General features: G+C 47.1%; 3 protein-coding genes across 5 annotated transcripts in view; 2 read left to right on the top strand and 1 right to left on the bottom strand.

Moving 5' to 3' along the window:
* The window catches only part of zgc:158659 (PI3K_p85B and PI3K_rbd domain-containing protein), a 43,147-nt gene extending 28,363 nt beyond the window's left edge, over nt 1–14,784 (bottom strand). Inside the window, exons 1-2 of one of the 3 annotated variants that reach the window (XM_026200302.1) lie at nt 14,298–14,784; nt 2,200–2,401 (exon numbers count right to left, since the gene is read on the bottom strand). The gene's annotated coding sequence lies outside the window, so the exon portion shown is untranslated. Of the gene's footprint in view, nt 1–826; nt 903–943; nt 1,085–2,199; nt 2,402–14,297 lie in introns of those variants that run through there. The other 2 variants (XM_026200303.1, XM_026200304.1) reach the window with 2 other exon arrangements.
* Nucleotides 12,082–17,958, top strand: LOC113041664 (7SK snRNA methylphosphate capping enzyme-like). The gene is made up of 5 exons (XM_026200318.1): nt 12,082–12,313; nt 12,425–13,814; nt 14,074–14,292; nt 16,925–17,048; nt 17,622–17,958. Exons 2-5 carry the CDS (start codon nt 12,447–12,449, stop codon nt 17,675–17,677), a joined length of 1,767 nt encoding a protein of 588 aa, XP_026056103.1. The 5' UTR covers nt 12,082–12,313; nt 12,425–12,446; the 3' UTR covers nt 17,678–17,958.
* A 1,960-nt stretch (nt 17,959–19,918) lies between these two features.
* The window catches only part of LOC113041693 (disks large homolog 4-like), a 9,876-nt gene continuing 4,794 nt past the window's right edge, over nt 19,919–25,000 (top strand). The window contains exons 1-3 of the mRNA XM_026200361.1: nt 19,919–19,978; nt 20,157–20,276; nt 22,687–22,745. Of these exons, the coding sequence (XP_026056146.1) occupies nt 19,960–19,978; nt 20,157–20,276; nt 22,687–22,745 (198 nt within the window). The 5' untranslated portion in view covers nt 19,919–19,959. The remainder of the gene's footprint in view (nt 19,979–20,156; nt 20,277–22,686; nt 22,746–25,000) is intronic.

The following is a 25,000-nucleotide window of genomic DNA, read 5'->3' as shown; positions in this document are numbered from 1 at the left end:
TCCAGATGAACTCTTCCTGGACTGAAGCAGCTACTGGATTCTCCATCAATCATGTTTTAGAGTCTCAAATCTGATCCTCAGGATCTTTTGAGGAGCGTTTGTTTCCAGAAGCTTTACTTTCACTGTTCCTCAGCGGAGGAATGATCTTCACAAGCCTCCAGAACATCTCACATCTTCTGAGGAGCCTTGATTTCTCCAGCTCTCAGTCTCTGTGTTATATGTGCGGATCATTAACATCTCATCTCATTACTGGAGATATAGAGTGATATTCAGATCAGTTGATATCAGTATCTGCTCTAATGTTAGAAACATCTTATTCTATATATATATATATATATATATATATATATATATATATATATATATATATATCTGACTATTATTTGATATATCAGGCTGTACAGGCTTGTATGAATCTGACCAGTTTATCACTGTTTAAACGGAGGAAAACGATTTTAACTGGGTTAACATTCCTGGATGAACACAAACAGACTCGTTGGTTGGTGTTTTGATAATCTCGTGATGTGATGTTCTTATTGCAGCTCTTTTGTCCTGATCAGAGCGGGAGCGCGCGCACGGGCACGCGCAGCTGTGAGCGGCACAAAAGAGCGTCAGAGACGAGTTACTGTAAATACTGTACATATCCATCATCACACAAATATCAAAATGCGGTAAAATCACAGCGGCTGTGACAGATATCTCTGCTGCATGATCACATGAAGGCTAAATATAGATCGCGAATATAAGATGAGATCGCTCGCAGTGTTACAGTAACATCTCTGACAGGAATATAACGCATTGTTATTGTTTCACGAGCGCGTCTCACCGGCTCCGGTGTACACGGATCTCACAACAACAGACTGAAACAGAGCGAAGAGAGGAGAACGATTCGGTTCAGAATCTATCACGACAAACACCGACACAGAGAGAAACACAAACCCACCGTCACACCCGCATCCCGGTGAACAAAGCCTTCATCATCATCATCCTCCTCCTCTGTGCTCTCTCTCTCTCTCTCTCTCTCTCTCCCTCTCTCTCTCAGAGCATCTTTGTCCCGTTACCGGAGAACAATGAATCCGTCGAGCGCGAGTGATGTCATAACAATCCATTTTTCAACATTACATCATCTGAAAGCTTTCCATTTAATGATCTCTCCATTGATGTGTGGTTTGTTCGGAGGACAATCTCTGTCTGAGATACAACTATTAGAAAATCTGGAATCTGAGGGAGCAAAAACATCTAAATATTGAGAAAATCATCTTTAAAGTTGTTCAGATTAAGTTCTTAGCAATGCATATTACTAATCAAACATTAAGTTTTGATATATTTACAGTAGGAGATTTACTAAATATCTTCATGAACATGATCTTTACTTAATATCCTAATGATTTTTGGCATAAAAGAGAAATGTATAATTGTGACTCATACAGTGTATTTAAGCTGATCTCATATGAATGATGTTATTTCTAAAAGTACCCTACACTTTGTTATTTGATTGGGCACACAGTCTTTTTTCTTTAGGCTATCTATATAATTAAAAACAATATAAAAACTAATAATAATATACACACACTACAAGTTGTTCTTTGAGTGGAAATTCGGTTACTCTTTATTTTAAGATGTCCTTTTACAGTGTAATTATAAGTATTTAAGTACTGAGTAATATAAATATACATGGACTTACACATAAAGTTATTATGATACTTACATTTCTCACACTGAAATAATACACGAATAGTGCTGTGACAGTTTTATACGGCAGACGTCCTGCTAATAATGTGTTACTGAACTGAATTTGAATTGTGTGTGTGTGTGTGTGTGTGTGTGTGAGTGTGTGTGTGTGAGTGTGTGTGTGTGTGTGTATGTGTGCGTGTGTGTGTGTATGTGTGTGCGTGCGTGTGTGTGTGTGTGTGTGTGTGTGTATTTGTGTGTGTATGTGTGTGTGTGTGTGTGTGTGTGTGTGTGTATTTGTGTGTGTGTGTGTGTGTGTGTGTGTGTGTGTGTGTGCGTGGTTCAGCAGATGTGATCTAACAGATGACTGTTTTTCTCTCATTTATATGAAGATTAAAATCTGTTGACCTCCTTTCCTTTAATCCCTTTCTCTCATTGTCTCCTTCACTAACAGACTGCTGTGTAATTAACCGAGCGTCTCATTAAAGAGTGTGTGTGTGTGTGTGTGTGTGTGTGTGTGTTACTCACCAGCTGTGTGTGTAGATGCTCATCGTCTCGCGTCTGTCCGTCAGGATCATGTGAGATTCACACTCAAACTCCTCTGGATTTTCTCAGGATCTGTGTTTCCCTCCTCATTTTGTCTGTGCAGGAACAATGATCACTTCCTCTCGCGCACTCACACACACACTCACACTCACACACACACTCACACACAAACACACACACACACCTCAATACAATCTGACAGCAAATGCTCTGAATGTGTGAACGAACCATTTACAACTTAAATCCACTGAAAACTTCACACAAGCACAGAACACTCACAACTCAAACACACACACACACACACTCACACACAAACTCACTCTCACACACACACAGGTTTGGCTTTGCCGGTCTATTGTTCATATTTCCTGTTTTCTAACCTCATATCTGAGTGTGTGTGTGTGTGTGTGTGTATTTATTATTATTATTGTGTGTGTCCTGTACTCTCTCTCTCTTTGTCTTAGTGCAGCAACAGGAAGCAGCTTTGACTGACTGCTCAAGCACACACACACACACACACACACTCACACATGCACACACACACACACACACACACACACACTCACACAAACACACGCACACAGACACACGCACACACACAAACACACAAACACACACACACACACACTCACACACACACACTCACACACGCACACAGACACACACACACACACACTCACACAAACACACACGCACACAGACACACTCACACACACACACACACACACACACACACACACACACACAAACACACACACACACACACTCACACACACACACACACACACATCATCAGAGTGTTCTGGTCTAATGAGAGAGGATGCAGTGTCTCAGGTCTCAGTGCGGCTCACTCGTCTTGTTCTGGCTGAGCTCTGGTCCAGTTTCGGCTAGTCTTTGTATGTGTGGATCTGGCTTGATGTGTCAGACAGAGATTCTTCCCTCTGAGGACCACACGGCCTGGAGTGATTTCTCTGTTTTCACTGCAGTAAACAGTGACACTTAAACATCTCTTACCGGCACATGTTATATTATTTGTTAGTGTATTTTTTATTTTAATTTCTATTCATATTTTTCCCCTTTTATCCAACATTATCTTCTTTCTTTTACTACATTTGGAAATTAATGATTTAATTCATATAATCAAACAAGCTTAAAGTGTTTAAGGTTACGTTAACATTATTTTTGCTGTATGAACTTTATAATGACTAAACCTGATGGGCTTTCAGTGCTGCTAATTACCAGAAGACCAGAAGAACTTCATATACTGCTGAGTAAGCATTTCATCATCTAACATTTGATATCATTTTAATAAACCGTTCTACACATATAAAATCCAAGTAATGTGTATTTATGATGAAGCTATTGTCATGGCCGGGATACAGGAACACACGGAGATAGATCCAAATGTGGGTATGTCATTTATTAGGGGTAATCCAAAGAGTAAACAGTCCATGCAGGGGTCAAAACCAAAGAATCAATCCAGACAACATAAACCGACAAGGACAAGACTTGAAACGGACGTGATAATCAAACAAGGACTCCGTGCCACATACTAAGACAGACAGGGTATAAATACACAGGGAGATGATGGGGAATTGACTGAGTGCAATGATTAATGATTAGTGACAGCTGAGTGCAATGAGCAGACAGAGAACGTGGGGAATGTGGTTCAGGAAGTGACAGACACCGTGGGGAAGGAGGACATCTAGTGGTTACCCAGGGAACACAAACCAGACACTGTGACAATACCTCCTCACTACGGAGCGGCTACCAGACGCTCCAAGACATGACTGACAAAACAAGACCAGGAGGGAGGTGGACAGGTGGAGGCTCAGGGGGAGGGAACGAGGGCCAAGTAAAAAAAAAAAAAAAAAATATGGGGAAACCAGAGACAAGAGGAACATGTAAAGCAGGGAACAGAGACCAGAAGTGCAACACAAAACAGGGAGAACAGGAGGTAGGTGGACCGGTGGAGGATCAGGGGGAGGGACGGAGGGCCAGGCTCACAGAAGGGAACAGGAAGTGAACAAACAACCAAAAAAAAACAAAAACAACAACAACAACAACACAACAGGAGATCAGAAGACCACCACAACCATGTAGTCAGGACAAGCTTGCCTTTGTTCATGAAGAACACCAGTGACTAGCCCTGACTCTGGAGGGTCCACGGGCACCTGACTCGACTCTGGAGGGTCCACGGGCACCTGACTCGACTCGACTCTGGAAGGTCCACGGGCACCTGACTCAACTCTGGAGGGTCCACGGGCACCTGACTCGACTCGACTCTGGAAGGTCCAAGGGCACCTGACTCAACTCTGGAGGGTCCACGGGCACCTGACTCGACTCTGGAGGGTCCACGGGCACCTGACTCGACTCTGGAAGGTCCAAGGGCACCTGACTCGACTCTGGAGGGTCCATGGGGACCTGACTCGACTCTGGAGGGTCCACGGGCACCTGACTCGACTCTGGAGGGTCCACGGGCACCTGACTCGACTCTGGAGGGTCCACGGGCACCTGACTCGACTCTGGAGGGTCCACGGGCACCTGACTCAACTCTGGAGGGTCCACGGGCACCTGACTCGACTTTGGAAGGTCCACGAGCACCTGACTCGACTCTGGAGGGTCAACGGTGACTAGCCCTGACTCTGGAGGGTACACGGGCACCTGACTCGACTCTGGAGGGGTCCACGGGCACCTGACTCGACTCTGGAGGGGCCCACGGGCACCTGACTCGACTCTGGAGTGTCCACGGGCACCTGACTCGACTCTGGAGGGTCCACGGGCACCTGACTCGACTCTGGAGGGGCCCACGGGCACCTGACTCGACTCTGGAGGGTCAACGGTGACTAGCCCTGACTCTGGAGGGTCCACGGGCACCTGACTCGACTCTGGAGTGTCCACGGGCACCTGACTCGACTCTGGAGGGTCCACGGGCACCTGACTCGACTCTGGAGGGGCCCACGGGCACCTGACTCGACTCTGGAGGGTCCACGGGCACCTGACTCGACTCTGGAGGGTCCACGGGCACCTGACTCGACTCGACTCTGGAAGGTCCAAGGGCACCTGACTCGACTCGACTCGACTCTGGAAGGTCCACGGGCACCTGACTCAACTCTGGAAGGTCCACGGGCACCTGACTCGACTCTGGACCTGACTCGACTCTGGAAGGTCCACGGGCACCTGACTCGACTCGACTCTGGAAGGTCCAAGGGCACCTGACTCGACTCTGGAGGGTCCATGGGGACCTGACTCGACTCTGGAAGGTCCACGGGAACCTGACTCGACTCTGGAAGGTCCACGGGCACCTGACTCGACTCTGGAGGGTCCACGGGCACCTGACTCGACTCGACTCTGGAAGGTCCAAGGGCACCTGACTTGACTCGACTCGACTCTGGAAGGTCCACGGGCACCTGACTCAACTCTGGAAGGTCCAAGGGCACCTGACTCGACTCTGGAGGGTCCACGGGCACCTGACTCGACTCTGGAGGGTCCACGGGCACCTGACTCGACTCGACTCTGGAAGGTCCAAGGGCACCTGACTCGACTCGACTCGACTCTGGAAGGTCCACGGGCACCTGACTCAACTCTGGAAGGTCCACGGGCACCTGACTCGACTCTGGACCTGACTCGACTCTGGAAGGTCCACGGGCACCTGACTCGACTCGACTCTGGAAGGTCCAAGGGCACCTGACTCGACTCTGGAGGGTCCACGGGCACCTGACTCGATTCTGGAGGGTCCACGGGCACCTGACCTGACTTTGGAAGGTCCACGGGCACCTGACTCGACTCTGGAGGGTCCACGGGCACCTGACTCGACTCTGGAGGGTCCACGGGCACCTGACTCGACTCTGGAAGGTCCACGGGCACCTGACTCGACTCTGGAAGGTCCACGGGCACCTGAGTCGACTCTGGAGGGTCCACAGGCACCTGACTCGACTCTGGAGGGCCGCATCATTATTTCCCATGCCCTCAGCCAGGGACCAGAACACCTGTGCCATGGCACCCACCTCATTGCCCTCTTGGCGGAGGGCGGTCAACTTTAAATATTCAGCTCTCCGCTGCACCATCCCATACACAGGGAGATGACAAACGCTAATGGGGAATTGACTGAGTGCAATGATTAATGATTAGTGACAGCTGAGTGCAATGCGAAGACAGAGAACGTGGGGAATGTGGTTCAGGAAGTGACAGACACCGTGGGGAAGGAGGACATCTAGTGGTTACCCAGGGAACACAAACCAGACACTGTGACAGCTATAGCTGAGTTGAGCTGCAGGTCTAATCAAGCACAGCTGATCAAAGTCTTCAGGATCTCTAGAAGCTGGAGCTAGACACTGCAGGAGCTGAGCTTCACAACACTGCTCTATAACATTGTGACTGATCTTTGGTTTTTAAGAAATGCAAGTACTGGCAGTGCATCAGACGGAAAGATTGAAAAGTTGATCAAAGGACGGATGCTGCTCACTTCGGACAGAGATGGGGAAGAAAAGAGCAGAGGTATGTTTCAGATGTGAACATTTACCAGAGTCACCGTTCGTGTTAATCATGTGTGTCATCGTCTGTTCCCTTTGTGTGTGTGTGTGTGTGTGTATATCAGTGTGTGTGTGTGTGTATAATATGGTTGCTGCATTTTTACTATAATAAAAACTATGGCTAATTTTCTTCAGTAATTTGTATTTGTTTGTACTTTCTTTTTTAAAAAAAAGTGAAAAAAAAAAAATAGTGAAATGACATTCAGCTAAGTAATGGCGATCCATACTCAGAATTTGTGCTCTGCATTTAACCCATCCGAAGTGCACACACACACAGAGCAGTGTCAATTTTTTATACTTTTCTTTATTCCATGAGCAAGCAGAGTACGAACAATGTTTAAGTAATAAAATCTGAAAACAGCAGAAGTCAACAAATTAAAATCGGGGAAAAATACCAGAAAATAAATTGATAAACTACTAAAGTCACAAAGTGGCACTTCTCCGGGTGTGTGTTCACTGTGCACTTTGGATGGGTTAAATACAGAGCACGAATTCTGAGTATGGGTCATACTTGTTGGCTGTTTATCATGTTATCTCATCTCTCTTTCTTTTTTTTTTTTTGTCTTTTTTTTAAATGAATCCATATATGATATGTTTTATAAATATTACTAGTCATGATAGTTTTTTGTAAAATTCAGTGAAATGAGCCATTGTACTTATCGGAAGCCAAAAATCATATCTTTGAGGGACATGGAAAAAGTATTGGATTATAGGAAAGTCTTAGAATAACTTTTATGTCCCACAGAAGAAATAAATTCCTGCAGGTTTGGACAGACATGAAAATGAGTAAATGAATACTCCGTGATTACTTGATTATGAAGTTCTTGACTTTGGTAAATTATCCTTTAAGTAAAATACAAATACATCCCTTTAAGTAAAATCAAATGCATTACTATATGCATGAAATTATACTTAAGATATTACTCATTTTAACTTATATCACTGGATTATAGAATTGATTATAGTTGAGGCGGCGTGCTTATCATGCGTCAGTTGAGGCGGCGTGCTTATCATGCTTCAGTTGAGGCGACGTCAGTTGAGGCGGCGTGCTTATCATGCGTCAGTTGAGGAAGCGTGCTTATCATGCGTCAATTGAGGCGGCGTGCTTATCATGCTTCAGTTGAGGTGACGTCAGTTGAGGCAGCGTGCTTATCATGCGTCAGTTGAGGCGGCGTGCTTATCATGCGTCAGTTGAGGCGACGTCAGTTGAGGCGGCGTGCTTATCATGCGTCAGTTGAGGCGGCGTGCTTATCATGCGTCAGTTGAGGCGACGTCAGTTGAGGCGGCGTGCTTATCATGCGTCAGTTGAGGCAGCGTGCTTATCATCCGTCAGTTGAGGCGGCGTGCTTATCATGCGTCAGTTGAGGCGGCGTGCTTATCATGCGTCAGTTGAGGCGACGTGCTTATCATGCGTCAGTTGAGGCGGCGTGCTTATCATGCGTCAGTTGAGGCGACGTCAGTTGAGGCGGCGTGCTTATCATGTGTCAGTTGAGGCAGCGTGCTTATCATGCGTCAGTTGAGGCAGCGTGCTTATCATGCGTCAGTTGAGGCGGCGTGCTTATCATGCGTCAGTTGAGGCGACGTCAGTTGAGGCGGCGTGCTTATCATGCGTCAGTTGAGGCGGCGTGCTTATCATGCGTCAGTTGAGGCGACGTCAGTTGAGGCGGCGTGCTTATCATGCGTCAGTTGAGGCGACGTCAGTTGAGGCAGCGTGCTTATCATGCGTCAGTTGAGGCGGCATGCTTATCATGCGTCAGTTGAGGCAGCGTGCTTATCATGCGTCAGTTGAGGCGGTGTGCTTATCATGCGTCAGTTGAGGCAGCGTGCTTATCATGCATCAGTTGAGGCGGCGTGCTTATCATGCGTCAGTTGAGGCAGCGTGCTTATCATGCGTCAGTTGAGGCGACGTCAGTTGAGGCAGCGTGCTTATCATGCGTCAGTTGAGGCGGCGTGCTTATCATGCGTCAGTTGAGGCGGCGTGCTTATCATGCGTCAGTTGAGGCAGCGTGCTTATCATGCGTCAGTTGAGGCGGTGTGCTTATCATGCTTCAGTTGAGGTGACGTCAGTTGAGGCGGCGTGCTTATCATGCGTCAGTTGAGGCGGCGTGCTTATCATGCGTCAGTTGAGGCGGCGTGCTTATCATGCGTCAGTTGAGGCGGCGTGCTTATCATGCGTCAGTTGAGGCGACGTCAGTTGAGGCGGCGTGCTTATCATGTGTCAGTTGAGGCAGCGTGCTTATCATGCGTCAGTTGAGGCAGCGTGCTTATCATGCGTCAGTTGAGGCGGCGTGCTTATCATGCGTCAGTTGAGGCGGCGTCAGTTGAGGCGGCGTGCTTATCATGCGTCAGTTGAGGCGGCGTGCTTATCATGCGTCAGTTGAGGCGACGTCAGTTGAGGCGGCGTGCTTATCATGCGTCAGTTGAGGCGACGTCAGTTGAGGCAGCGTGCTTATCATGCGTCAGTTGAGGCGGCATGCTTATCATGCGTCAGTTGAGGCAGCGTGCTTATCATGCGTCAGTTGAGGCGGTGTGCTTATCATGCGTCAGTTGAGGCAGCGTGCTTATCATGCATCAGTTGAGGCGGCGTGCTTATCATGCGTCAGTTGAGGCGGCGTGCTTATCATGCGTCAGTTGAGGCGGTGTGCTTATCATGCTTCAGTTGAGGTGACGTCAGTTGAGGCGGCGTGCTTATCATGCGTCAGTTGAGGTGGCGTGCTTATCATGCGTCAGTTGAGGCGGCGTGCTTATCATGCGTCAGTTGAGGCAGCGTGCTTATCATGCATCAGTTGAGGCGGCGTGCTTATCATGCGTCAGTTGAGGCGGCGTGCTTATCATGCGTCAGTTGAGGCGGTGTGCTTATCATGCTTCAGTTGAGGTGACGTCAGTTGAGGCGGCGTGCTTATCATGCGTCAGTTGAGGTGGCGTGCTTATCATGCGTCAGTTGAGGCGGCGTGCTTATCATGCGTCAGTTGAGGCGGCGTGCTTATCATGCGTCAGTTGAGGCGGCGTGCTTATCATGCTTCAGTTGAGGTGACGTCAGTTGAGGCGGCGTGCTTATCATGCGTCAGTTGAGGTGGCGTGCTTATCATGCGTCAGTTGAGGCGGCGTGCTTATCATGCGTCAGTTGAGGCGGTGTGCTTATCATGCTTCAGTTGAGGTGACGTCAGTTGAGGCGGCGTGCTTATCATGCGTCAGTTGAGGTGGCGTGCTTATCATGCGTCAGTTGAGGCGGCGTGCTTATCATGCGTCAGTTGAGGCGGCGTGCTTATCATGCGTCAGTTGAGGCGGCGTGCTTATCATGCTTCAGTTGAGGCGACGTCAGTTGAGGCGGCGTGCTTATCATGCGTCAGTTGAGGCGACGTCAGTTGAGGCGCCGTGCTTATCATGCGTCAGTTGAGGCGACGTCAGTTGAGGCGCCGTGCTTATCATGCGTCAGTTGAGGCGCCGTGCTTATCATGCGTCAGTTGAGGCAGCGTGCTTATCATGCGTCAGTTGAGGCGGTGTGCTTATCATGCGTCAGTTGAGGCGGTGTGCTTATCATGCGTCAGTTGAGGCGACGTCAGTTGAGGCGCCGTGCTTATCATGCGTCAGTTGAGGCGGTGTGCTTATCATGCGTCAGTTGAGGCGACGTCAGTTGAGGCGGCTTACCCTTCTCACACGTTAAAGTACACGACTTTCGACTTCGGCAGGTAATCCTGTCACATTCCTCTCGCCATAGCCTTGCTCAAGGGCACCTAAGTCGTGGTATTGAAGGTGGAGAGAGAACTGTACATGCAATCGCCCCACCCACAATTCCTGCCGGCCCGGGACTCGAACTCACAACCTTTCGATTGGGAGTCAAAAAAAAGTTCTGTAATCTGCTTACAAATAAAGTAGAAGAATTAACATTTAAACTAATTGACTGATGTTCTGCGACTAAAGTCAGATATTGTCATTCCTTTCATTTCAATTCATTTGTTTTGGCAGTGCACCTACACAGAAAGTTCATTCAATCTTATTTTGGAAGTGACTATTTGTTTTAAAGATGCTTTCTTTGGATTATTTGAATATTTAAAAGAGAATATAGAGAAAAAAACTGCGACACAACCGATTGGAGTACTTCAAATCATTTTGCAATACAATTGTTTAACTAATTCTCAATTATTATTATTATTATTATTATTTATTTTTTTGTTAGTGAATCGAGTTTGAATCAATTGGAACAGTTTCAGTGTATATGACTCGCTCAATTGAATCGGTTCATCTGTTCCTCAGCATCTGGAGTCTTTAGTCTCTACATTCATCAGTCACTGTTGAAACACTCCATTAATATGAGGAGCTGAAGCTCAAAATACATGTGAGATGAAAGCACTGCACTATGATGGAGCTCGTAGCTTCAGTCACTACATTTGAAATAGATTGGGCTGCAGTTCAGTGACTCAGATCACATTTCTTCTGGATCATTATGTAGGGGAAAAAAGAGGAAAAAGAAAAAGTTTTGCAACAGGTTGGACTACATTTCACAGAATTACCCTTCTCCTGCAGACATGAGGGAGAGTCTCTTTAAAACTCGGAGTTCATTTCTTACATTGCAGGATGCCACTGTGATATAACGGGTGTTTTCCTCTTTATTCAGTCGCTAGTCGCTGTTATAAGCGTCAGTTTAGCGCTGAGGAACTCATTCAGGGCTTGTTTACACATGCGACGGGCGTCTAAGTCAAGTTCCTGACTGCTCGCTGAAGCAGCACGATGGGATTTTCCTCAGACATAAATTCTATTTAAACATATAATGTAGTTTTTGCCTTTCGCAGGTTATATTTGTTCAAATCGATGATAGTGATTGGTTTGTGTCGGGTCAACGCAGGCAGTCCGCTGGATACCTATTCTGCAAGGAGGGGCGGTGACCGAGAGCACATGCCTTCGCTCCTAGCTTCGCCATTGGTCGTTCATGGGGCCCTAGCGCATATCCTGCTTTGTGATTGGCGGGCGCGGCTGTCCGTCAGTCTCGGTCCATGCTGCGTATATAAGCGCGCGGGTCTGCTGTGCCACAGCGCGAGATGGAGTAGCGCGAGCTCACGTAGTCCAGAGTAATCGAGAGCGAAAAGTCAGTTTTTAATCGTCACTATTTTAGATTGTACATCTCATATTTACAGTAGCTCAGTACAGGCTTGTACGCGGCTCAGTGAGCGCTTTATTTAGTGTGACGTGCGAGGGATTTTTGTGTGATTTCGCGCGCATATTTACTCCGCGCGAGAAAGGCGGAGAAACGAACGCGCTTATTGTGTGTGTGTGTGTGTGTGAGTGAGAGAGAGAGAGAGAGAGAGAGAGAGAGAGAGAGAGAGAGAGAGAGAGAGAGAGAGAGAGGGAGGGAGGGAGGGAGGGAGGGGCAACGTACGTGTGTGCTTGTGTCGGATGGGGGCGGGAGGGTGATTTTTGTTCTCGCAATATTCATGAGCAGTACAGTAGATCCTCCTAGGGGGCGTGGTTATTAAAATTAGCTGGGCGTGGCGATCCTAGTTCAGTGACAGATGTAACACGTGGGTCACAGGCACACTAATGCTCCAAAGACTACACTGACTAGTCAAGTAAGTATGATTTAAAAATTAATAAAAAAATGTTGTAGATCTGAAATGTCTTTTATAACTTTTTGTTAATTGTATACCTTGTGTACTTTATTCTGCTGTGTTTTCCTGCAGTCGTGTTATTAGCGGCCGATGGATGTGTGCCGTGATGTCTGTTCAGAGTGAGCTTCCAGCCGCTGATGGGGCGAATTTGCACACCCGTCCTCCACCCATCGACATCCAGGATGAGGTCCAAGCTAGCATGCTGCTGTCCGAACTAGCCGCCAATCATGACAGCCTTCAGGACGAGCCGATCAGAATCGGCCTGCAGTCGCGAGTCGAGACACAGACGCAGAGACTGAGCAAGCGGCGCTACACTGTGAGCGTAGGCTTCAAACACCCGAGTCTCGCTAAACGCAGACGCCGCGCAAACTCTGAATGTGACCCGGTTCTGCCCTCAAACTTCCTGATGGGCGGGAACATCTTCGACCCGCTGAATCTCAACAGCCTGTTGGACGAGGAGGTCAGTAAGGTGCTCAACGCCCAGACGCCCAAATCCTCGCCCCTTCCCAGGAAAAGCAGAGACCCAGTGGAGATCCTGATTCCCAAAGACATCACCGATCCTCTGAATCTGAGCGGACGCGGCGGAGACGGAGCTGCGGGTGTGTTAGTGTCGCCTCTGAAGATCCGGCGAAGACATCGCAACCGACACCATCCTGGAGTGACCGCTGAGCCATCTGACAGTGAGAGGTCAAAGGTCATCGACGGGTCGGGTGTGGCTGTTAGTTCAGACAAGCCTGTAAAGGATGCACCGTGTTCTTACGATCTCAACACATCAATCAACTGCCGTGATGAACACCCCTCCTCGTTAAGCTCCGCCCCCCAGGGGCAGCCGTCCAAACACAGGAAGCGCAGACGAACCAACAGCCATTCGGACCGCCTGTCCATCACTCCGACTAAGCAGACGGTCGCACACAGCCAGGCCTTCCACACTCCTGTTGTGGGCGGAGTCAGTGGAGCTCCGCCTCCGGGGGCGGGGAAAATCCCACACAAGACACCCCGCACATTCCAGTATGGAAGCTACAGCCGTTACTATGGTTACCGCACGCCGTCGCCGAGTGCAGACCCTCGCCTGACCGTGTTCAGACCCGAGTGGTTCTGTGGGAAGAAGGTCCTGGATGTGGGCTGCAGCACTGGTCATGTGACCCTCGCTATTGCTGGACACTGGAGCCCCGAGCGTGTGCTGGGCGTCGACATCGATGGAGCGCTGGTGCGCCTCGCCCGGCAGAACCTGCGCTACTTCCTGTCCGAGATGATGGGGTCGAGTGGTGGGCTGTCAGGGGAGGGGTCAGAGGTCAGAGGTCAGATGGGGTTGGCACCTCTGATGGGCCTGGAGCTGGAGCGCGGTCAGGAGGCGTTACGCAGGTTTCCTGTGTCCTTCACACGCTGCCGTGGACCAATCGCTGCTCCTCCCATAATGCCTCACACCCCCGGCCTGTTCCCCAGCAACATCTACTTCCTGAAGGTGACATGCGTGTGTTTGTGTGTGTGTGTGTGTGTGTGTGTGAGAGAGAGAGACGGATTATTTCGGTTGCCAAACGTTTGGTGCATCTCTAGTAAAAAGGATGTAGTTTTTCTCTATGATTGAGAAATGTAGAGTTTGTTATAGAGTTTTCATTAAGATCCCAAAGAATCACATCAACTTGTGGAGAATGAGCATCTGATGACCCCTTTATACCTGCTGACGATCGTGTGTGTGTGTGTGTGTGTGTGTGTGTGTTCAGGGTGACTATGTTCCGGACAGTGACGAGGCGGTGATGTCTCAGTGTGCGGAGTACGACGTCATTCTGTGTCTGAGTTTGACGAAGTGGGTTCATCTGAACTACGGTGACGCTGGAATCCAGAGACTGTTTCAGCGCATCTACAGACACCTGTTACCTGGAGGAGTACTGATCCTCGAACCCCAGCCCTGGAGCTCCTACAGCCGGAGCAAGAGACTCACGGTAACACACACACACACACACACACACATACACACACACTGGAGCTCCTACAGCCGGAGCAAGAGACTCACGGTAACACACACACACACACACACACACACACACACACTGGAGCTCCTACAGCCGGAGCAAGAGACTCACGGTAACACACACACACACACACACACACATACACACACACTGGAGCTCCTACAGCCGGAGCAAGAGACTCACGGTAACACACACACACACACACACACTGGAGCTCCTACAGCCGGAGCAAGAGACTCACGGTAACACACACACACACACACACACTGGAGCTCCTACAGCCGGAGCAAGAGACTCACGGTAACACACACACACACACACACACACACACTGGAGCTCCTACAGCCGGAGCAAGAGACTCACGGTAACACACACACACACACACACACTGGAGCTCCTACAGCCGGAGCAAGAGACTCACGGTAACACACACACACACACACACACTGGAGCTCCTACAGCCGGAGCAAGAGACTCACGGTAACACACACACACACACACACACACACACACACACACACACTGGAGCTCCTACAGCCGGAGCAAGAGACTCACGGTAACACACACACACACACACACACACACACACACACTGGAGCTCCTACAGCCGGAGCAAGAGACTCACGGTAACACACACACACACACACTGGAGCTCCTACAGCCGGAGCAAGAGACTCACGGTAACACACACACACACACACACACACACACACACACTGGAGCTCCTACAGCCGGAGCAAGAGACTCACGGTAACACACACACACACACACAGACACACACTGGAGCTCCTACAGCCGGAGCAAGAGACTCACGGTAACACACACACACACACACACACACACACACTGAAGCTCCTACAGCCGGAGCAAGAGACTCACGGTAACACACACACACACACACACACACACACACACACACTGGAGCTCCTACAGCCGGAGCAAGAGACTCACGGTAACACACACACACACACACACTGGAGCTCCTACAGCCGGAGCAAGAGACTCACGGTAACACACACACACACACACACACACACACACACTGGAGCTCCTACAGCCGGAGCAAGAGACTCACGGTAACACACACACACACACACACACACACACACACTGAAGCTCCTACAGCCGGAGCAAGAGACTCACGGTAACACACACACACACACACACACACACACACACACACTGGAGCTCCTACAGCCGGAGCAAGAGACTCACGGTAACACACACACACACACACACACACACACACACTGGAGCTCCTACAGCCGGAGCAAGAGACTCACGGTAACACACACACACACACACACACACACTGGAGCTCCTACAGCCGGAGCAAGAGACTCACGGTAACACACACACACACACACACACACATACACTCCTACAGCCGGAGCAAGAGACTCACGGTAACACACACACACACACACACACACACACTGGAGCTCCTACAGCCGGAGCAAGAGACTCACGGTAACACACACACACGCACACACACACACACACACACACACACACACTGGAGCTCCTACAGCCGGAGCAAGAGACTCACGGTAACACACACACACACACACACACACACACACACACACACTGAAGCTCCTACAGCCGGAGCAAGAGACTCACGGTAACACACACACACACACACACACACACACTGAAGCTCCTACAGCCGGAGCAAGAGACTCACGGTAACACACACACACGCACACACACACACACACACACACACACACACACACTGGAGCTCCTACAGCCGGAGCAAGAGACTCACGGTAACACACACACACACACACACACACACACACACTCCTACAGCCGGAGCAAGAGACTCACGGTAACACACACACACGCACACACACACACACACACACACACACACACTGGAGCTCCTACAGCCGGAGCAAGAGACTCACGGTAACACACACACACACACACACACACACTGGAGCTCCTACAGCCGGAGCAAGAGACTCACGGTAACACACACACACACACACACACACTGGAGCTCCTACAGCCGGAGCAAGAGACTCACGGTAACACACACACACACACACACACACACACACTGGAGCTCCTACAGCCGGAGCAAGAGACTCACGGTAACACACACACACACACACACACACACACACACACACACACTGGAGCTCCTACAGCCGGAGCAAGAGACTCACGGTAACACACACACACACACACACTGGAGCTCCTACAGCCGGAGCAAGAGACTCACGGACACACACACACACACACACGCACACACACACTGAAGCTCCTACAGCCGGAGCAAGAGACTCACGGTAACAAACACACACACACACACACACTGGAGCTCCTACAGCCGGAGCAAGAGACTCACGGTAACACACACACACACACACACACACACACACTGAAGCTCCTACAGCCGGAGCAAGAGACTCACGGTAACACACACACACACACACACACACACACTGGAGCTCCTACAGCCGCCGCAAGATTTTTAATTTTTAATTCGTGCTCAAATGATGATTTTGCATATGCATGTGTTCTTCAGTGACCTGTGACCCTGATGTGTAACAGCAGCTCATTCGTTGTGTGTGTGTGTGTGTGTGTGCAGGAGGTGATGTACAGGAACTACAGGAGCATCAGACTGAAGCCGGATCAGTTCAGCTCTTTCCTGACGACTGAGGTGGGCTTCAGCAGCTACGAGCTGATCGGGACGCCTCACAGCGGCGCTAACGGTACACACACACACACACACTCTCTGTCTGTCTGTCTCTCTCTCACTGCACAAACACACACACACACACACTATATTGCCAAACCTTTTGGACACCCCCTTCTTTAGAACAGAAGTCACTTCAGAACAGTTGCAACAAAGATAGAAACATAATTCATGTATTTTCACATTGTATTTCCATCTCTGCTGCAGCGGTGCGGTCGTGTGTAGAATGAACGCACCTGTGTGGAGGAGTCTCTGGTGTTTGGTGATGAGCTTTCGGCTCAAGGTCACAGCAGAGGTTCCTCCACACTGACTCAGTCAATGCTTTCTTCTCGAGCTGTGCTTTATACACCGAGGCATTCTCATGAAGAATAGAACAGGGTCCTGTCCAAACTCTTGCTCACAATTCCCTGGAATATCATTATATTTCTTAAACATTCAGTTTGCATTATGAAAATCACTGAAGTAGTCAAACTGGCTCATTAGAAGAGGGGTGCCAATACTTTTGGCAATATGTATTGTGTATACACTCACACTGATCTGGATTTATGAAATGGTCACATGTTTGATTCAGTTTTGGTTTCTCATTCAGGACTTCAGAGGTCGATTTACCTGTTCCATAAAGGCCCCGCCTCCAACAGGAAGTGAGTCTCAGGAAGTGTTGGAATCCTCATATGATCTTCTGATTTGAACACAAACACGTGGTTTTCTAGCGTTAAGCTTCTAAGGTTTATTTCTTCCTGTGCCCTGCGGAGGGTGGGCTGGACTACTTCCTGTTTGCTCAGTCTTAACTGTTCTGAACATCAGAGTTTGCTGCAGCAGACTGCTTGACCTCTGACCTCAGGCCGGTCTAGTGTGTGATGCTGACTGAGCTTCATATCTGATGTGTCTGATCTGAGTGTGAATAAATCTGTTTCTCATCTCTCAAATATGTTTGGTTTTCTACCCTAAGTGACGGATCTCTCCATCTTTCTTTATGTACTTCATGAATTCTGAATGACTCCAATATTTTGTATAATTGTTTTAACCCCCCTGGAGCCATGTGAGGCACTGGTTATGATGGATGGATGTTTTATTGGACTTCTAATGGACTATTTTAAAATTAAAGCCATTATAAAGCTTGAAAGAGCCAGGACATTTTTTAATACAACTCTGATTGGATTTGACTTGATGGTGAGTAAAGCATGGGCTACTTTTATTTTTGGGTGAACTATCCCTTTAATTCTGCAAAGTTCATCAATTATGAAACATTCATCTGTAAAGAAGGAGATGATCATAATTCAGATCAAACTCTGGAAATCAATTGGTCCGTTGTTAAAAATAGCTGCATGACCATTTAATGAGTTTTTATTTCTAAAGATAAACACGAGCTGGCCTATACAACCTGTTTGAGGACCGTGTGTGTGTCACCAGGAGATGGCAGCAGAGCTGTCTCACACACACACACTCCTGCAGATGTGATTCCCTGTGATATAGAAATATGTGATTGAGACATTTGCATGTACTAACCCAACCTTCAAGGGACGGGGTCACATTTATTAAACCTGTTCTAACTGGGGAACAGAATGAGATCTCTTCGGTAAACTCAGATCACTTACGGAAGAGCTCAATCTGAGATCATGTGAATAAAGTTGTGAAGCTTGGACAAGTGAAGCACTAGAAGAGAGAAAAAAACATAAAATGGCCATAACTATGCAACCATTTGTCCTACTGACATGAAAACTGGTCTGCGCTCTCTTGGGCCAAAGTGCCACAAGTATCTATTAGGACATCTGTGTATCTTAAAAAACATGGCCACCATAGCCGATGAATTTTGAGCACCTATTAGACAAGGTCAGATGGCCTACAGATCTGTGAGAGTCTGAAAGGAATCAGTCACTAGAGGATGATAACGCATTTCTTCAAGGGTGTAAGTGATTGCACAATATTCATATCATACGATAAACCTCCTCATTCTTAACCACTTTGCCTCAAGAACCACTGCTGTCAATCAAAGCGTTTGTTAAATGATTGAGAAAATGCGAAATAAAGAACTACTTCTAGGTTTTTCAATCAATTTGGAAAAAGACTGCAGTACAATTCTCTACACTCTTTAGGTCAATTTTCATTAAACAAAAATGTTGAAATGTACTGTTAGGGAACCTTTAACGGGGTCATTTAGAAAATGGGCCTGTCCAAATATACTCAAAAGCTTATAAAGCCTAAACCAAAACTCAAAACTTGACGAAACCTGGTGAGCACATGGGACAGGTGCTTCTAAACAAGCCTGCAAAGCTTTAGGAAGATAGGACCACAGCTGGTGCTATAACACTCATAAACATTAAAAGCATATTTCTATGGTAAATTACCAGGATTTTCCAAAAATCATTTTAAATACAGTATTTTCCGGACTATAAGTCGCACTTTTTTTCATAGTTTGGCTAGTCCTGCGACTTATAGTCAGGTGCGACTTATTTATCAAAATTAATTTGACATGAACCGAAAGAAATTAACCAAGAGTTCACATTACCGTCTCCAGCCGCCAGGGTAATGTTTTCTCTTGGTTCTTGGTTCTAAATAAATGCGACTTATAGTCCGAAAAATACGGTAATTAATTTGGCTTGTTACAAGCTTGATAAATAGTATATCATTTATTTTTTCATATGTGCTTATATGCCTAAAAGCGCATGATCACTGAGTGTTGAGTGTGTTTGTCCTTTAGTCACGAGTGATTCCTCTGTAGCTCCACTGAGAGATCTGCTAAACCCTGAGACAGATCCATAGAAGCAGAGTCCTTCACACTCACACTGGGCTTGATTGACAGATGGCCAGGTCGAACTACATTTCCCAGCAGGCCGTTGGGCCAGAGCTCAAAGCACTAAAGAGGTTTAAGTTCAGAGGATCAGACGACAGCTGGACACGGAAACACAGCGGAGAGAGCTACAGCAGACATGGCTCTCAAACGAGAAGGTGAGACACGTCCAGCTCCGAGTGTGTGTGTGTGTGTGTGTGTGTGAGACAGAGAGTGATCTCTGTGATGCTCTATGATGTGCTGTTGGCATGTCTGTCATATTCAGGGTTACAGTAACACACATTACACACTGTTACATGTGTGTGTTTTAACACTGTGTGTGTGTGTGTGTGTCAGATACAGAGCGAGCGCTGCAGGCGATGGAAGCCTGTCAATCAGCAGGTGATGAAGGTTTCAGGAGTCGTGCTGAAAGACTCTTGACCATCTTTCAGAGTGACCTGTTTCAGGCTCTGCTGGGTGAGTAACACACACACACACTCTCACACACACATATAAACTCACTCGCTCACTCACTCACTCACACACACACACACACACACACGCACACACATATAAACTCACACACACATATAAACTCACTCACTCACACACACTCTCCCACTTATCAGCGGCGAGTGACAGTGTGAACTCTATATTTAGTGTGTAATCTGTCATTGGGAGATTTACATATGTGACATCATCAGATTAGAGAGGTCACTGGAGGCGGAGCTTGGCAGGTCAGCAGCGTGTGATTGGTCGCTGAGGATGAATGGAGCTGTCAGTCAGCATCAGGATTCCCTGCTGGCAGACAAGACGCTTTTAATTCACACACAGACACACACTGATCATAACAACACACTGAGATGTATTTATATGATCTGTTCTTAATCCTCTACAACTACATCTACATTTACATTTAATCTTTTTGCAGACACATTTATCCAAAGCGATTCCTCTTAAAGAGGCAAACAAACAGAGAAAGTGCTTGTAAAACCAAGTTTCAGGCATTGTTCAAATAAGTACAAGCTAGAAAGAGAAGGAATAAATAAAGACATATTTTTTATTTATTTTTTAGGATGAAGTCAAGTAACTTCGAAAGAGATGAGTTTTCAGCTGTTGCTTGAAAGTTGTCAGGGATTCAGTATTCAGGATAGGGATGAGAAGATCACTCCACCAGCCAGGAATGGTGAAGGAGAATGTTCTGGAAAGTGATTTTGAGCCTCTCTGTGATGGTACCACAAGCGTTGCTCACTAGTGGATCTCAAACTTCTGGAGGGGATGTAGATTGGTAATAGTGAGTGGAAGTAGATGGGTGCTGAGTCTGTGGCTGTTCTTTATGCAAGCATCAATTTCTTGAACTTGAAGCGAGCTGCAACCGGGAGCCAGTGCGAGGAGAAAAAGAGAGGTGTAACATGGGCTCTTTTGGGTTCATTGAAGACCAGTCGTGCCGCTGCATTCTGAATCATTTGTATCGTAAAAAGCGCTATACAAATAAACTTTAATTGTAGAGGTTTGATTGTGCTTGTTGGAAGTCCAGCCAGAAGAGCATTGCAGTAGTCCAACCTAGAAATGACCAGGGCCTGGACAATGTGCAGTCTGCACCTTCAAAGACCACATTGCAGATGCACATTGAAGGTCAGCTGGTCATCAAAGGTTACACCAAGATTTCTGACCGAAGTTCATGGGGTAATTGTAGAAGAACCTAGCTGGATGGTGAAATCATGCTGTAGAGTTGGAGTGGCAGTGACGACAAGAAGCTCAGTCTTTGCCAGGTTGAGCTGTAGGTGATATTCTTTCATCCTTGCCGAGATGTCCTCCAGGCAGCCTGAGATCCGTGCAGCTACTGTTGGATCATCTGGTTGAAATGAGAGATAGAGCTGTGTGTCTTCAGCATAGCAATGGTAGGAGAAGTCATGTGCCTGTATGATGGGACCCAGTGATGTTGTGTACATGGAGAAGAGGAGGGGTCCCAGAACCGATCCCTGAGGAACCCCATGACAAGTTGAAGTGTTTTGGAAACCTCGCCTCCCCGAGCCACCCTGAAAGACCTATCAGTAAGATATGATTCAAACCAGTGAAGTGGAATCCCTGTGATGCCCAGTGATGAGAGGGCAGGAGGATCTGGTGATTGACCGTGTCAGAAGCAGCAGATAGATCCAGCAGAATAAAGACTGATGATTTGTAATCAGCTTTTACAATCCGCAGTGTTTCCGTGACTGACAGTAGCCCAGTCTCAGATGAATGGCCGCTCCTGAAACCTGACTGGTTAGTGTCCAGTTTGTTGTTCTGTGAGAGAAACAATGATATCAGGTTGAAAACAACTCTTTCAAGGGTTTTCGCTATGAATGGAAGGAGAGAGACGGGTCTGTAGCTATCTGTAAGAGAAGTGTTTAATAACAGTGGGTTACCTGAGTCTGCTTGAATGCAGTGGGGAAGGTGTCTGTGAGGAGAGATGTGTTGATGATGTGTGTGAGTGCTGGTAAAAGTGTAGGAGAGATTGCTTGGAGGAGGTGTGAGGGGATTGGGTCTGGAGGGCATGTTGTAGGATTGAATTTTGGATACTTCTGAACAGAAAGGTGAAAGATTTGCTGCTGTTTCAACATTGATAATAATCAGAAATGTTTCTTGAGCAGTAAATCATCATATTATTCTGGTTTCTGAAGATCATGTGACACTGAAGACTGGAGGAATGATGCTGAAAATACAGCGGAGCATCACAGAAATACATTACACTTTAACACAGATTCACACAGAAAACAGATGATTTACATTAGAATAATATTTCACTGATTTTACTGTATTTTTGAGCAAATAAAATCTTAATTTGTTCCAATCTTTTGGCTGGCAGTGTGTTTTTGATAATTTAATATGTGTGTTTCTTTCACAGATATTCAGGAGTTTTATGAGCTGACAGTGTTTGAGAATCAGACATTCACACCGGGACTGGTGAGTGTGTGTGTGTGTGTGTGTGTGGAGAGAGAGAGAGAGAGAGTGTACGTGTGTGTGTGTGTGTGTGGAGAGAGAGAGAGTGTATGTGTGTGTGTGTGTGTGTGTGTGTGTGTGTGAGAGAGAGAGAGAGAGTGTATGTGTGTGTGTGTTTGTGTGTGAGAGAGAGAGAGAGAGAGTGTATGTGTGTGTGTGTGTGTGTGAGAGAGAGAGAGAGTGTATGTGTGTGTGTGTGTGTGTGTGTGTGTGTGAGAGAGAGAGAGAGAGAGTGTATGTGTGTGTGTCTGAGAGAGAGAGAGAGAGAGAGAGAGTGTGTGTGTGTGTGTGTGTGTGTGTGTGTGTGTGTGTGTGTGTGTGTGTGAATCACAGCTGAAGTCTAACTGGAGTACAGTATAATTTTAAAGAATGATTCAAGAGCATCTGCGAAACACTTAAGGCCTGTTCACACTAAGAATCATAACTGTGATGATAACTATGACCATAACATTAACTGCTACAATAATAACTTAACTATAATAATAATAGCATTAACTGTAGTGATAGTTATAATGGTTACTACAGTTAATGGGTTAGTACTTTTTATTATGGATGCGCTTTTTATTAAACTTCTATCAGACTGAGTGCCGTTAAACAGCTTGAAAGATCAAAGACAGTTTTTAATATAATTCTGACTGGATTCATCTGAGAGAAGAAAAGACATATACACCTAGGAGGACTTCAGGCGGAGTAATTTATGGGCTCGTTTTCATTATTGGCTGAACTAACCCTTTACGTTAAAGCTGCAGTCCATAACGTTTTTGTTTAAAATGATCCGAAATCATTATTAGAGCAAGTAAATAACCAGGCAGTGTTCAAGCTATCATCTTACTTTAGCTCGATTTTCTCTGTTTTCTAACTCTATAATTGCATCTCATTTATAATCTACAAGGGCTTCAGAAGTCTGAGACAGTAGTGAAACGCTTCTGTTTTTCTTGCCTAATCTAATTGAATATATCTTTTTTCTGTTTTTTTTTTCTGTTTTTTTTTCTCATCTGAGATGATCATGATTTAGAAATCATTTTACTTGCACGCTGCAGTAATGTTCAGAAATCCAGCAGGAGCCAGACAAAGAAAACAGCGAGTGCAAGGCTCCTACAGTCTCTTGAATGGTTGAATTGTTCTTGTGTTTGTCTGTTAAAACGCAAGAAGACGTGAAAGAGAACTCCATTCAAGGCACATTGTCAGAGTTCAGTCCTCAAATAGGAATGCGTTGCTTAAGCGTGACGCCAAAGCATTTTGATAGGAAAGGATGACAAAAAAAAAAAAAAAAACAAGAACGAAAGAAAACGACTGCTCCACATGGCAACAGCCTCTCACAGTCTCCATGGCAACAGCTCTACAGTTGCTAGAGCAACAACAGTTGTCTACCATGGTAATAGTAGTCACCCACCATCACTCTTGTCTCCCCCCCCCCCCCCACGTCTGTCTCTCCGGCGCGAGCTGTGAGACGGAGAGAGAGAGAGCGCGCGCGAGCGAGAGAGCGGAGGCTCGAGCAGCGGAGGGAGGGAGCGGGGAGGGTGTGTGTGTGTGGGGGGGGGGATGCGCTTCCGTCGCCCCTCAGTCCTGACATGGACTGCCTGTGTATAGTGACCACTAAGGTAAGACCGCTGCATCCCCCGCGCGCGCGTGTGTGTGTGTGTGAGTGTGTGTGTGTGCGCGACGTGTCTAAATACCGCAGCGTTCTCACGCGCACGCGTGCGTTCAGAGCAGTCGTCTCAAGCTCTCCTCTCATTTATACAGCTGAGTGTGTGTGAGCGTGTGTGTGTGTGTGTGTGTGTGTGTGTGTGAGTGAGTGAGTTCTGCTGCTCTTCAAACTGTTTCTGAAGAACAAGTCGGTGTGTGTGTGTGTGTGTGTGTGTGTGTGTGTGTGTGTGTGTATGTGTGTGTGTTCATTAGAAGCAGGTTGATGACGTGCTGTTACGGAGTAGTTAATTGACTTGTGTTGATGCTCCAGTGATCTTCATTTTGAGCATGTAATATGTTTACTAAGGCGGAACTCAAGATTTGATTTTACCAGGAGCTAAAGATTAGGCTGTTAGTGTGGGTCGTTATAGGGTTGGGAATCAAAAATACATTTCAGTTCCAGAATGAGATACTGAAGGTCAGAATTAGATATTTGTTCTAAAATGTACATTTGAATTCCACCTATCAATTCCTGTGTGTGCATCTTTTATGTGGCAAAATTGAGCTGTTAAAAATGTATTTGTCTTTGAATC

Source organism: Carassius auratus, chromosome 23 (assembly GCF_003368295.1).
Source record: "Carassius auratus strain Wakin chromosome 23, ASM336829v1, whole genome shotgun sequence".
NCBI lineage: Eukaryota > Metazoa > Chordata > Actinopteri > Cypriniformes > Cyprinidae > Carassius > Carassius auratus.
Note: the sequence above shows the minus strand (reverse complement) of the source record. Positions and strands in the feature narration are given on the sequence as shown.